Below are 15,666 nucleotides of genomic sequence, written 5' to 3' on the forward strand. Positions count from 1 at the left end.
TCACTGATGACGTCATGATTTGACCTCATATTTTTCAAAGTTCCCAGTTGAAAAGCACTGTTAGGTTCATTGTTTAGCTAGCTACAAATCTAAACAAAAGACTACACTTTGCCAGATGATTACATGACTGACCCATCAGGTTAGCCAGGTGTGTCTGGGGTGATTATGGTCATCCATTGTATTTCATGAACATGTGTTCATGTCTGGACAATAGTGACCCATCCCCTTAGCTAGATGTGGCTGTGGGGTGGTTATAGCATTTCTTTCACATGACCCATCAAGTGTGTCTGGGTAAGAATCATCTAATAATTTATACAATTTAATTTATACAATATGCCAGTAACCATTTCACTGTACCGTTTAAACCTTGTATCCTGTGCATGTGACAAATAAACTTGGATTTGATTAAATAATTGTGTGTTTACCAGAAACGGTCATGTGAAGAACAACATGATCTGTACCAAAGTCAGATTATGATATAGGCCAAGGACTAGATAAAGTGTATTTTTGCTACTACTTTCACCACTTTTAGTCTTGAAATCTTTGGTTGTTTACTACACTACCTTAACCCACTCTGTTTAGCACATGGCCCCACATGAATCCTTAAAGATGGGTGGGGCTAAGGCTTAAGAGGGTGTGAACGATGCTGAATGGGTGTAAACAAAGAAGAGCTCTCCAGTAGGTGTACCAAATATTTCAAGGGCCATTTTCTCAGAAGTGGGGTTACAAGTTTATCAACTTTCAAAGCAGAATTACTTTCCCATTGTTCCTCAACTGCATTGTATGATATACAATTTTCTAGCTCTGAGTCTATACTTGTATCCAATGTCAGTCATTTTTTAAATTCTGTACAAGCTTCCATTGTGGAGTTACTACAATGTTGTTGATCCTTCCTCAGTTTTCTCCTATCACAGGCATTAAACTCTGTAATTGTCTCATGGCCTCATGGTGAAATCCCTGAGCTGTTTCCTTCTGCTCCGGCAACTGAGTTAGGAAGTATGCCTGTATATTTGTAGTGACTGGGTGTATTGATACAGCATCCAACGTGTTGTTAATAACTTCACCATGCTCAAAGGGATATTCAATGTCTGCTTTTTTTGTACCCATCTACCAATAGGTGCTGTTCTTTGTGAGGCATAGGAAAACCTCCCTGGTCATGAGGATGGATCTATGTTCGAAATTCACTGATAACCAGATAATTGCATTTGTTGGGCAGTGGCAGTCGGTGCCGTTTAAGATGAGGGAGGATGAATATTTTTTTATGAGCATGGCCTTACTTCTATTACAGCATATTGGATGACTGTCATTCATATTCCATTCACCCAGTTCAAAGTAACATTGATAGGTTAGGCTACTTACATGATGCATTTTCCCTGTAACCATCATGAGGTTGCTACAACATAGCCTATGAATGAAAGTTTACAACACAGGTCGAGATCATTTTTAGTAAACAAGGTGACAGCCAGTAAAACTTTCAATATTGCTTTGCACACTCTTTCCACAATCTAGCTCACAGGAGGTTGATGGCACCTTAATTGGGGAGAATGGGTTTGTGGTAATAACTGGCTGGGAACAGAACAAGTGGAATGGTGTCAAATACATCAAACACATGGTTTCCATGTGTTTGATGCCATTCCATTTGCGCCATTTCGTTATTATGCGCAGTTCTCCCCTCAGAAGCCTCCTGTGATCTAGCTGATCTAGGGTGTAATCATTAGTCTAACAGTTGCAAATGAAAGCATCTATTGGACAAATGCAGGTATGTTTATCCCCGTTTCATTGCGTTTAAGAATGAATACACCTCTGATCACACGCAAACACAGTTCACTTTCATAGCAGTCACGTAGAAACAGTATGATCACTTTGCTCGTTGTACTGTATATATATATAATTCCTTCTCGTAATTATCTACGGGCTCTCCTCCTCTCACCTTTTCCTTTTGCACTTCAGTGCACAACACATCAGCTGTCTGTGACCAGGCAAAAAAAAAAAAACTTTCCAAGCCAAACATTCATATCATGACCGCTATCCGCTACACACAGCCTACACCATTGTCACGTCATAGTCAACTAGAACTACTAGAACTAACGTGTTAGTAAACAATCATGCAGTACAGTGTACAGTCAGAAAGCAGTTTAGCAGTTACACAAGCATGCCCCGGTGGTAATAAATTAATAAAACTAAAAGCTTACCTTGAATTGGTAGCGTTCCAATGTTGGATAGCCAACATTATTGCCACTGGGGCCACTGGGTGGGCCCCAGTGGCAATAAATTCATAAAAACAAAAGCTTACCTTGACTTGAAAGAGTTCCAGTGTTGGATAGCTATAGCCAGCTAGCTAACATAGCATCCCTCTCTGTTTGAGTAGGCTAAACTAGCTAGCTGAATTCACTAGCTAAGTGAAAGATACAAAAATACAAGAACCAAATATAGCTAGCTCTCTCTCTAGCGCTTCTCCTTAATTTTGGAAGAAATTAATTTGTTTAAAACTGTTCAACTATTTTCTCTTTCTTTGAGTCAACTACTCACCACATTGTAAGCACTGCAGTGCTAGCTGTACCTTATGCTTTCAGTAGTAGGTTCATTTTCTGATCCTTTGATTGGGTGGGCATGTCAGTTCATGCTGCAAGAGCTCTGCTAGGTTGGAGGACATCCTCTGGAAGTCACCATAATTACTGTTCAAGTCTATGGAAGGGGGTGAGAACCATGAGCCTCCTAGGTTTTGTTTTGAAGTCAAAGTACAATGAGGTGGACAGAAGCTAGCTGTCCTCTGGCTACTCCATGGTGCTACCCTACAGGGTGCTGCTGAGGGTACTATAGAACCTCATAGCAAAACATTGTTTTAATCTATGATTTGGTGACTGGTGATTTGGTGATCTATGATTCTATGATTTGGTGAAAAAAGAATACAAATAGAAATTCACTGGAGATGGTCCTCTCCTTCCTCCTCTGCGGAGCCTCTACTGGTGTGGGGTAGAGAGATACTGATTCAAAAATCATGTTAAACATTATTATTGCACACAGAGTGACTCCATGCAACTTATTAAGTGACACATTTTTACTCTTCATTTTTTATTAATTTGTAAACATTTAAAAAAACATAATTCCACTTTGACATTATGGGGTTCTGTGTGTAGGCCAATGACACAATCTCAATTCAATCCATTTTAAATTGAGGCTGTAACACAACAACATGGAAAAAGTCAAGGGGTGTGAATACCTTCCAAAGGCACTGTATATCTACTGGCATTCTAGACCTGAATATATAGAACTAGCCTTCTGTAGGCCGTTATGACTAACTATATCTACTGGCATTCTAGACCTGGATATATAGAACTAGCCTTCTGTAGGCCGTTATGACTAACTATATCTACTGAGCCTTCTAGACCTGACTGGATATATAGAACTAGCCTTCTGTAGGCCGCGTTATGAACTAACTATATCTACTGGCATTCTAGACCTGAATATATAGAACTAGCCTTCTGTAGGCCGTTATGACTAACTATATCTACTGAGCCTTCTAGACCTGACTGGATATATAGAACTAGCCTTCTGTAGGCCGTTATCACTAACTATATCTACTGGCATTCTAGACCTGACTGGATATATAGAACTAGCCTTCTGTAGGCCGTTATCACTAACTATATCTACTGAGCCTTCTAGACCTGACTGGATATATAGAACTAGCCTTCTGTAGGCCGTTATCACTAACTATATCTACTGGCATTCTAGACCTGACTGGATATATAGAACTAGCCTTCTGTAGGCCGTTATCACTAACTATATCTACTGAGCCTTCTAGACCTGACTGGATATATAGAACTAGCCTTCTGTAGGCCGTTATGACTAACTATATCTACTGGCATTCTAGACTGATATCTAGACCTGACTGGATATATAGAACTAGGCATTCTAGACCTGACTGGATATATAGAACTAGCCTTCTGTAGGCCGTTATCACTAACTATATCTACTGGCATTCTAGACCTGAATATATAGAACTAGCCTTCTGTAGGCCGTTATAACTAACTATATCTACTGGCATTCTAGACCTGACTGGATATATAGAACTAGCCTTCTGTAGGCTGTTATCACTAACTATATCTGCTGAGCCTTCTAGACCTTACTGGATATATAGAACTAGCCTTCTGTAGGCCGTTATCACTAACTATATCTACTGGCATTCTAGACCTGACTGGATATATAGAACTAGCCTTCTGTAGGCTGTTATCACTAACTATATCTGCTGAGCCTTCTAGAACTTACTGGATATATAGAACTAGCCTTCTGTAGGCCGTTATCTCTAACTATATCTACTGAGCCTTCTAGACCTGACTGGATATATAGAACTAGCCTTCTGTAGGCCGTTATGACTAACTATATCTACTGAGCCTTCTAGACCTTACTGGAAATATACAGGATATTTTCGGGCAATATCCCTGAATACAGTATATAATGTATATCCCTGAATACAGTATATAATGTATATCCCTGAATACAGTATGTAATGTATATCCCTGAATACAGTATATAATGTATATCCCTGAATACAGTATATAATGTATATCCCTGAATACAGTATATAATGTATATCCCTGAATACAGTATATAATGTATATCCCTGAATACAGTATATAATGTATATCCCTGAATACAGTATATAATGTATATCCCTGAATACAGTATGTAATGTATATCCCTGAATACAGTATATAATGTATATCCCTGAATACAGTATATAATGTATATCCCTGAATACAGTATATAATGTATATCCCTGAATATAGTATATAATGTATATCCCTGAATACAGTATGTAATGTATATCCCTGAATACAGTATATAATGTATATCCCTGAATACAGTATGTAATGTATATCCCTGAATACAGTATATAATGTATATCCCTGAATACAGTATATCATGTATATCCCTGAATACAGTATATAATGTATATCCCTGAATACAGTATATAATGTATATGCCTGAATACAGTATATAATGTGTATCCCTGAATACAGTATATAATGTATATCCCTGAATACAGTATATAATGTATATCCCTGAATACAGTATGTAATGTATATCCCTGAATACAGTATATAATGTATATCCCTGAATACAGTATATCATGTATATCCCTGAATACAGTATATAATGTATATCCCTGAATACAGTATATAATGTATATCCCTGAATACAGTATATAATGTATATGCCTGAATACAGTATATAATGTATATCCCTGAATACAGTATATAATGTATATCCCTGAATACAGTATGTAATGTATATCCCTGAATATTTAAATCCTTTTTCCTGGACCTATATCTGTGAGCTAGCTTACTGCAGGCTGCTTATGACAGATATCACTAGAACTACAGGGGCGGTGTACATCTGTGAATATAAAATTACTTCTGCAGGCTTCTTAGGACCGATATCAGTGAATATAATGTATCACCATACCTCCTGTACACATATACCACCATATCCCTGAGTCTTCTGAGAACATATAGCATGGAATATATAACTAGCTGTCTGCAGACCTAAAACATCACACTTGATGATATGACTGTATTGCTGCCGACATATATATCACTACATATGTAACTCCATTATACCAAGCCCTCGGTGTTTCTCTCTCTCTTCCAGTGAGGCAGGAAGGTGTGTGCTGTGCTGCGCCTGCTGTTTTAAAGCCACCATGATGCCATGGCTGATCAGTGATCACCATCTCCACGGCAGGAAGGGAGGGAAGCAGACAGAACACACACACAGATACTATCAGATCAGTTGGTATCAGTAGCCCTGTTGGCAGACGGCCCATTCCTTCCAAATCCTCCCCTATACACATCCCTCCCTGATCAGTAGAAGCTAAAGGGAATAGTGACTCCTGTAGAAAGCGAGTGACTGCTTGATGGCTCAATTAATGGCAGCAGCACACCACGAGATGGCCCCGCACGTGATAAGGAGGAGAGTAATGGCACACGGGTGGGCTGGGGAGAGAGAAACTAAGAGCAGATACTGTTAAATCTATTCATGATTCATTATTCCTTGCTTTGGCTCAAAGTTCCCCTTGTCATTTCTCAGTGCACTCTCGCTAATTTTTTATTTAACTTTCACCCTTTCTCTGGCTCATCCTTTCTACAATATTTCTCTCTGGCTCATCCTTTCTACAGCATCTCTCTCTGGCTCATCCATTCTACAGCATCTCTTTCTTGCTCATCCTTTCTACAGTATCTCTCTCTGGCTCATCCTTTCTACACCATCTCTATCTGGCTCATCCTTTCTACAGCATCTCTCTCTGGCTCATCCTTTCTACAGTATATCTCTCTGGCTCATCCTTTCTACACCATCTCTCTCTGGCTCATCCTTTCTACAGTATCTATCTCTGGCTCATCCTTTCTACAGTATCTCTCTCTGGCTCATCCTTTCTACAGTATCTCTCTCTGGCTCATCCTTTCTACACCATCTCTCTCTGGCTCATCCTTTCTACAGTATCTCTCTCTGGCTCATCCTTTCTACACCATCTCTCTCTGGCTCATCCTTTCTACAGTATCTCTCTCTGGCTCATCCTTTCTACACCATCTCTCTCTGGCTCATCCTTTCTACAGTATCTCTCTCTGGCTCATCTTTTCCACAGTATTCTCTCTGGCTCATCCTTTCTACAGTATCTCTCTCTGGCTCATCCTTTCTACACCATCTCTCTCTCTGGCTCATCTTTTCCACAGTATTCTCTCTGGCTCATCCTTTCTACAGTATTTCTCTCTGGCTCATCCTTTCTACAGCATCTCTCTCTGGCTCATCCTTTCTACACCATCTCTATCTGGCTCATCCTTTCTACAGTATCTCTCTCTGGCTCATCCTTTCTACACCATCTCTCTCTGGCTCATCTTTTCCACAGTATTCTCTCTGGCTCATCCTTTCTACAGTATTTCTCTCTGGCTCATCCTTTCTACAGCATCTCTCTCTGGCTCATCCTTTCTACAGCATCTCTTTCTTGCTCATCCTTTCTACAGCATCTCTCTCTGACTCACCATTCTACAGCATCTCTCTCTGGCTCATCCTTTCTACAGTATCTCTCTCTGGCTCATCCTTTCTACAGTATCTATCTCTGGCTCATCCTTTCTACAGTATCTCTCTCTGGCTCATCCTTTCTACACCATCTCTCTCTGGCTCATCCTTTCTACAGTATCTATCTCTGGCTCATCCTTTCTACAGTATCTCTCTCTGGCTCATCCTTTCTACACCATCTCTCTCTGGCTCATCTTTTCCACAGTATTCTCTCTGGCTCATCCTTTCTACAGTATTTCTCTCTGGCTCATCCTTTCTACAGCATCTCTCTCTGGCTCATCCTTTCTACAGCATCTCTTTCTTGCTCATCCTTTCTACAGCATCTCTCTCTGACTCACCATTCTACAGTATCTCTCTCTGGATCATCCTTTCTACAGCATCTCTCTCTGGCTCAACCTTTCTGCAGCATCTCTCTCTGGCTCATCCTTTCTACAGCATCTCTCTCTGGCTCATCCTTTTTACAGCATCTCTCTCTGGCTCATCCTTTCTACAGCATCTCTCTCTGGCCCATCCTTTCTACAGCATCTCTCTCTGGCCCATCCTTTCTACAGTATCTCTCTCTGGCTCATCCTTTCTACAGTATCTCCCTGGCTCATCCCTTCTACAGCATCTCTCTCTGGCTCATCCTTTCTACAATATCTCTCTCTTGCTCATCCTTTCTACAATATCTCTCTCTGGCTCATGCTTTCTACAATATCTCTCTCTGGCTCATCCTTTCTACAGCATCTCTTTCTGGCTCAACCTTTCTACAGCATCTCTCTCTGGCTCATCCTTTCTACAGCATCTCTTTCTCATCCTTTTTACAGCATCTCTCTCTGGCTCATCCTTTCTACAGCATTTCTCTGGCTCATCAGCATCTCTCTCTGGCTCATCCTTTCTACAGCATCTCTCTCTGGCTCATCCTTTTTACAGCATCTCTCTCTGGCTCATCCTTTTTACAGCATTCTCTCTGGCTCATCCTTTCCACAGTATCTCTCTCTGGCTCATCCTTTCTACAGTATCTCTCTCTGGCTCATCCTTTCTAAAGTATCTCTCTCTGGCTCATCCTTTCTACAGCATCTCTCTCTGGCTCATCCTTTCTACAGCATCTCTCTCTGGCTCATCCTTTCCACAGTATCTCTCTCTGGCTCATCCTTTCTATCGCTCTCTGCCTCTTTTTTTACTATCCATTTTTCTTTCTCATATCACACTAATTCCCCCCTCGCCCTCTCTCTGTTCTCTCTCAAATGTATCTCTTTCATCACCTGTCTCAGCCCTCCTTCTTCCTTCTCCTGTGTCCCCTGCCAGCAGCCTTACTCCCCCTCTCTCATTCCCTCCTTCCCCTCTCTGCCTCCCCTCCCTCTCCCCCCCATTCTTCCTCCCCCTTTCTGGAGTAACACAGGCAGATCTCTATTCATGTCTCCTCTGTGGTGACAGTAGAGCTGACAGTGGAGCTTTACCCTGTCGGCCTGGCTACTGGCTAATGGCACATATTCACTATGGTTCTGGGTCTGTTTGGTTCTGTGCCTATCTCTGGATCTGGGTCCAGCATGTGGACTGCTAAACACCACCGGACCTTTTCACTGCTGTCCGTAACGATGGAGAAGAATAAGCCTGTAAGTCACCTTGAATGAAGACATCAGTCAAGTGGATAATGCGCCACGATGCGCACTCTGCAACAAGAAAGGGACATGGGGTGCCTGCCATGACTCTGCTGATCATGACACACACACACACACACACACACACACACACACACACACACACACACACACACACACACACACACACACACACACACACACACACACACACACACACACACACACACACACACACACACACACACACACACACACACACACACGCGCGCGCACACGCACAAACCCTACTGCGATGAACACACTCTTTCAGAGATGATGAGAAATAGTACAGTTCATGGGTGTGAAACACACATGCACACACACTCGGTTTGAGGGTGTGTGTGTGTGTGTGTGTGTGTGTGTGTGTGTGTGTGTGTGTGTGTGTGTGTGTGTGTGTGTGTGTGTGTGTGTGTGTGTGTGTGTGTGTGTGTGTGTGTGTGTGTGTGTGTGTGTGTGTGTGTGTGTGTGTGTGTGTGTGAGAGAGACAGAGACAGAGACAGAGACAGAGACAGAGACAGTGGCTGGTGTCAGAGAGGGCTGAGAGGGATGGTGACTGTGGTGTCTGCCCTATACTGCTCCCTGTAAAGACCATTACTGGAAGAGACCAGACACAGACAACACACACAGTAATACTGAAAGACAGTAACGTCCCTCTTACCTGCTTGTGCATCTCTATGTTCAGCCCATAGGACATCTCATAGTACTGTATGGAGAGAGAAATAACAACGTTCAATAAGTATACAGAGGTAATAGATGAAATATAATCAGATGATCAATTGTGTGTGTGCGTGTAGGTCCATTCATGTGTGCATGGTGGAAATGTGAATGTGTGTCTGTGTATGTCGTTGTCAGTGTTTGTGTGTATGAGGCGGTGTTTGTCTGTCTCAGCACCGGTGTGGGTGTGTGTACACAGTAATAACTTCCATCCGGGCTGGAGAGACAGCGGGGATCAGTCATTGTGACATAGCCAGTCCCAGTCTCAGCAGGCACATGAACAGCATGGAGAATGATGACCATCAAACCTGACTTCTCTCCCTCTCTCTCCCACCCTCTCTCTCTCCCCTCCCCAATCTCTCCCCTTCCTCTCCCCCCTCTCCCTCCCTCTCTCTCCCTCTTCCCCCCTGAAACTCTCTCTGTCTTTCTGTCTCTTCTCGCCCTCTCAGAATCTCTGCATCTCACAGGGACTGTCTGTCTATATCTCTTGATCTCTCTCTCTCTCTGGCATTTCTCTCTCGGTTTCTCTCTCTATCACACACACACGATGCATGCACACACACACGCGCTCACACAGTACACACACACGCGTGCTCACAAGGTACACACACACACACGCTCACACACGGTCCTCTTGAGCCTTCCTTCCTTTGTCCATCTCTGAATCCTCTCCACTCTCTAACATCATAAAAGCCATGTTCTTTTGTGCCATCTCTCCTCATCATGTCCTCCCTCTACCGCTCCATCCATCCCCCATCTCTCTCTCTTTTTCTCTTGCACTCTAACCATTATTAGTCTCTCTCTCGCTCTCTCCCTCACACTCTAACCATTATTAGTCTTTCTTTCTCTCTCCATTCTTATTCATTCTCTCTCATATTAGATAAGTAGGTTCTGAGGACCAATATGCTAATGTGGCCATGTACTGGACAACACAAGCCTCTTCACAGAGCAATCTGTATGGAGGAATAAGGACTATGTAAAGGCTTTAGAATGCTCTACATACCATATTATAGGCTGAAAGGTAGTGCATAAGGCTCCATAGAGAACCAACATGGCTGGACCCATGCAGAGAGGTGAACAATGTGGGAATGGATTACTGTAATGAACGTATACACTGAGTATACCAAACATTAAGAACACCTTCCTAATACTGAGTTGTGTGTGTGTCTGGCCGTGTGAGGATACTCCTCAGGCAAAGTCAACACTGATAGAGAGGCAGGCTAAATGAATGAAATGGCATGAAAGATCAAGATACTGTACAGCCACATATGATCCTTAGCATACAACACACTGCACAGTGTACCAAAATACATCTGTCATGTCATGTCTTGCATATTCTCATTCATCTAATCCACTCTCATTCATTTTAATATTTCACATTCCTATAACTCTCCACACATACTATTCCAAGGCTCATCATTCTCAGCCAAATAAAAGAACAACGCTAAAATCCCCATGCAGGCTTATGATCCCAGGTGATGAAGCTGAGCTAGCTAAGAGCCCCACACTACACAACAACACAACAACAGCAGCCAGCCGCAGAGCTGTTATCAAGGCTGATCTACTACACACATACAGCAGAGCGGAGCAGCGTTGTTGTAGCGTTGTGCAGGTTTGTCTGTTCTGTTTCTTAATGGCTTCATCTTCCTCTAGCTGACTGCCTGACTGTCAGCTCCCTGTCCTACTCTCCCACCGCCCACCATTATATAATATCCCTCTCGTGTCAGTGCATTCTCATTGAGCGCTATGTGTATAATACCTGGTGTATGCATGAGTGTGTGTCAGTCTGGAGCAGATTGTGCACGACATGTGGCGGATGTGGCGAAGGATAAGCCCGGCAGAGAAACAGTAAGCCAGCCTGCTGATGCTGACGTCACCTCCCCAACCACCACAACGAGGAGGGTGTGTGTGGTGTGTGACACTGTGTGTGTGTATCAGTGTGTGTGAGAGTGACAGACAGAAAGAGAGGGTGAGACAGAGATGAGGGTGTATGTCGCAGTATATAGGTTCGCGTGTGTGTGTGTGTGTGTGTGTGTGTGTGTGTGTGTGTGTGTGTGTGTGTGTGTGTGTGTGTGTGTGTGTGTGTGTGTGTGTGTGTGTGTGTGTGTGTGTGTGTGTGTGTGTGTGTGTGTGTGTGTGTGTGTGTGTGTGTGTGTGTGCGTGAGTGCACGTGCGTATTAACTTGATGGCAAGGATCGACCATGCGAGTGTGTTGGCCCTCACACTCTTGGACACTGACGATAATAGCGATAGACCCCATCGGAGAACAGCTTTGATTGCTACCAAACTAAAGTGCTAAAACATTGACATTGCTGCTCTGAGTGAGACCAGGTTCCTGGATGAAGGGTCTCTGAAAGAGGAGGGAGAAGGTTACACCTTCTTCTGGAAAGGTTACCCTCCGGTTGGACAACATCAGCACGGTGTGGGACTTTTAAGAACAGCCTATCACTCAGCCTCGCCGAAACACCAGTTGGCATAAGTGAAAGACTCATCTCTCTCGGTATCCCCCTAACCAAGATGCGGTATGCTACTCTTCTCAGTGCATACGCACCCAAGTTACCATCTGAAAATGAGGCAAAGGACTGCTTCTACCAGTCACACCGCATCCCCAGGAATGTGAAGATATTTCTGCTGGGTGACTTCAACGCTAGGGTGGGACAGAACAAAAGGATATGGAGCGGAGTCATGGTGTTGGCCAGGTCAATGAGAATGGCATGAGACTACTAACTCTATCTGCCGAGCACAATCTATCTGCCGAGCACAATCTCATTGTCACTAACACCTTGTTACAGCAGAAGAAGAAATATAAAACATCATGGATGGACTCACGCTCCAAACCCTGGCACCTGACTGCGTCATAGTGAGACGTGCTGACACTAATGGCTTCCTGCTGACACCTGCCACGAGGGGTGCGGAATGCTGGACAGATCACCGTATGATACTTGCTAAACTCCAGGTGAGAATTACATCCCCCCAACGTCGGTGGATGAATAAGAAACAAGAAATCCACATTTATGTCGACAAAAACGGCATGCACAATTTCTACAACTCAATTAAAGCTATCTATGGCCCTAGAAGTCACTCCATCACCCCCATGAAAACAGCCGATGGTCTGACTCATTTGAAGGACCGAAACCAGATCCTGATGAGGTGGGCTGACCACTTTGAAGCACTACTCAACCAGCACTCTCCTACAGACCACTCCATCCTGGAAGAACTGCCTGTCCGTCCACCCATTCAAGACTTCAACCATTTGCCAACCTTCCAGGAGGTGTAATCAGCTCTCCGTTACCTCAAGAACAACAAGACCCCTGGTGCTGACAACTACTTAAGAAGGGAGGTTACTTCTGCACCAGAACGGTCCACCAGTGCATCACTGAGGTTTGGGACCTGGAGATTGTCCCCCCAACAGTGGCGGGATGGAAACATTGTCACCATCTATAAGAACAAGGGTGACAAGTTCATCTGCGGCATCAGCCGGGGCATATACCTTCTGGCAGTGGCCGGCAAGTTTGTGGCCAAGGTGATGCTACACATGCTGGTGAACAACATCACAGAGGAACTGCTGCCAGAGTCACAATGCGGCTTCAAAAAGAACAGGAGACGGTCGACATGATAGTCGCGGCACAGCAAACCGTGAACAACATCAGGACCTTTTCATGACCTTTGTCGACCTCTCCAAGGCCTTCAACACTGTGAGCAGGGAACTACTATGGGGTATTCTACTCAAATGTGGCTGTCCAGACAAATGTGTCAACATCCTTTGCCAGTTCCATGATGGGCTGATGGCTCCAATGGCCATAGGAGGGCAGGAGTCATTGCCCTTTGGAGTAAGCATCAGTGTGAGACAGGGATGTGCGATGGCACTGGTACTCTTTAACATCTTCCACCTATGTGTCACCCAGCTTCTTCACAAAGTTGCGGTGTACTTCAGACTGGATGGAAATCTATGCAACATAAGGAGGCTCCAAGTAACCATTTAAGGTTTTGACAGAGCGGGTTCTTGTGCTGCAGTATGCTGATAACTGTACTCTTGTGGCCCACACTCCAGAAGACTTTCAGTCCATCCTTGTAGCATCTATGAGGGTCTATAGCAGGATGGGCTTGTCTATCAACACCACCAAGACAGAGGTGGTCTGCCAATGGAGATCCAGCCCTCCACCCACCATGCCTGTCTTCACCATTGAACATAAATCACTGACAATAGTCCCGTCCTTCAAATACCTGGGCAGCATCCTCTCAGGGGGCTGCAGCATCGACCTCAACATTCAAAATAGAATCAACAAGCATTTGCTGCCTTCGGGAAACTCAGACGCAGGGTCTTCCAAAACAGTGATCTCCACCCCCACACCACAATCGCCGTCTATCAAGCCCTCTGCATCACCACACTTCATTACAGCTGTGAAAACTGGGTCATTTACAGTCGCCACAACAAACAGATTGAGCGATTCCACATAAGACATTCTGGAACCGTGTGCCCCATACAGAAATACTTGCTAAGACCAAGAGCATGGAGGCCATGGTCACCCAGCACCAACAGCGCAGGCTTAGGCATTTCATTAGAATGTCTCAGGAGCGCTTGCCAGCCAAAATCCTGTACGGCCAGATACATCATGACCGGCGATCTGCAGGGGGGCAGATGAAGCACTACAAAGACCAGCTAAAAACATTGCTGAAGCAATGCAACATCAAATCCACAGACCTGGAGGATGCTGCTGTCAACCGTTCCACCTGGCGGCAGCTTTGCCAGACCGGTGAACAGAGGTGGGAGGAGGAGAGGAGCACAAAGAGACAGCAAAAACAGCTCAGGAGACAAACAACCATGCCTGCCCCCACCAACACAGACTGCATATGCCCCATCTGCAATACAGTTTGTGGATCTCAGATTGGACTCCACAGTCAAAGAATTCACTGTTAACTCAGAAGTGGAAGTCATCAGCAGATACGATGGACTACCATAAGCAAGTCATTGGCTAACTAATCTCTAGTCATGTGATAGTCCTAAACCATCAACAACGTCACCCCCACTCAGTCTTTCTATTCCTTTCTACAACACTCACAGTCATCTGAGCAACCAATGCATTGAGCAGTCAGTACTTCATTTCACTTAACCAGCTCTCTCTCTCTCTCTCTCTCTCTCTCTCTCTCTCTCTCTCTCTCTCTCTCTCTCTCTCTCACCCTCTCTCTCTCTCTCTCTCTCTCTCTCTCTCTCTCTCTCTCTCTCTCTCTCTCTCTCTCCCTCTCTCTCTCTCTCTCTCTCTCCTCTCTCTCTCTCTCTCTCTCTCTCTCTCTCTCTCTCTCTCTCTCTCTCTCTCCCTCTCTCTCTCTCTCTCTCTCTCTCTCCTCTCTCCATTTCACAGTGTTTGTGCTCTCGTTTGCCCTTCCTCCATTTCAGTGACTCATCATGTTGAGTGAGTGTCAAAGTGTCTCACCAGCCAGCCAGCCTGTGTCTTTACTATTCTGTTAAATCTCCAGACTTAAGAAGATGATCTGTGGAGTGCATCTAATCCAAGGTGATTTGGCTAAATGGTATGTGTGTGGGTGTGCATGCGTGCGTGCATGTAGACTGCATTGTTTATCAGCATCCCTCATGTGGTGCCTGTCTCTCCACTTCTCTCTCTCTTCCCACACCAACAGATACCATCAGTATATTAATACATTCATTAGCAAGCTTTACTCACATGTTCTTAAGACTGGTGAGATCTGACTTTTAGCTCTGTAAACTCCACATAGAGAAATAACTAAAAGTCAATAGAAAGTCTTCACTTCTTAGTTCATAATCAGAGTTGGAGAAATATGACCAAATCCCAACCAAAATGGATTGACCGTGGAGTAGCCTTTCTCATTGGGCCTAGAGTATGAGGAGCATATTTTTATTTGACCAGGTAAGTTGACTGGGAACACATTCTCATTTACAGCAACGACCTGGGGAATAGTTACAGGGGAGAGATGAATGAGCCAACTGTAAGCTGGGGATGATTATGGGGACTGTGATGGTATGAGGGCCAGATTGGGAATTTAGCCAGGACCCCAGGGTCTTACAATAAGTGCCATGAGATCTTTAGTGACCAGAGAGAGTCAGGACACCCATTTAATATCCCATCCGAAAGACAGCACCCTACGCAAGAGATATTTTCTTAGACCAGAGGAAAGGGTGCCTCCTACTGGCCCTCCAACACCACTTCCAGCAGCATCTGGTCTCCCATCCAGAACCAACCCTGCTTAACTTCAGAAGCAAACCAACAGTGGGATGCAGGGT

At 44.2% G+C, this 15,666-nt stretch overlaps 1 protein-coding gene across 5 annotated transcripts in view; it reads right to left on the reverse strand.

Moving 5' to 3' along the window:
• The window catches only part of LOC124037687 (transducin-like enhancer protein 4), a 103,242-nt gene that overhangs the window by 56,741 nt on the left and 30,835 nt on the right, over window positions 1–15,666 (reverse strand). For all 5 annotated transcript variants that reach the window (XM_046352643.1, XM_046352642.1, XM_046352644.1 and 2 more), the window contains exon 4: window positions 9,352–9,396. In XM_046352643.1, coding sequence (XP_046208599.1) covers window positions 9,352–9,396 — 45 coding nt within the window. The remainder of the gene's footprint in view (window positions 1–9,351; window positions 9,397–15,666) is intronic.

This window comes from Oncorhynchus gorbuscha, linkage group LG06 (genome assembly GCF_021184085.1).
Source record: "Oncorhynchus gorbuscha isolate QuinsamMale2020 ecotype Even-year linkage group LG06, OgorEven_v1.0, whole genome shotgun sequence".
NCBI classification, from domain to species: domain Eukaryota; kingdom Metazoa; phylum Chordata; class Actinopteri; order Salmoniformes; family Salmonidae; genus Oncorhynchus; species Oncorhynchus gorbuscha.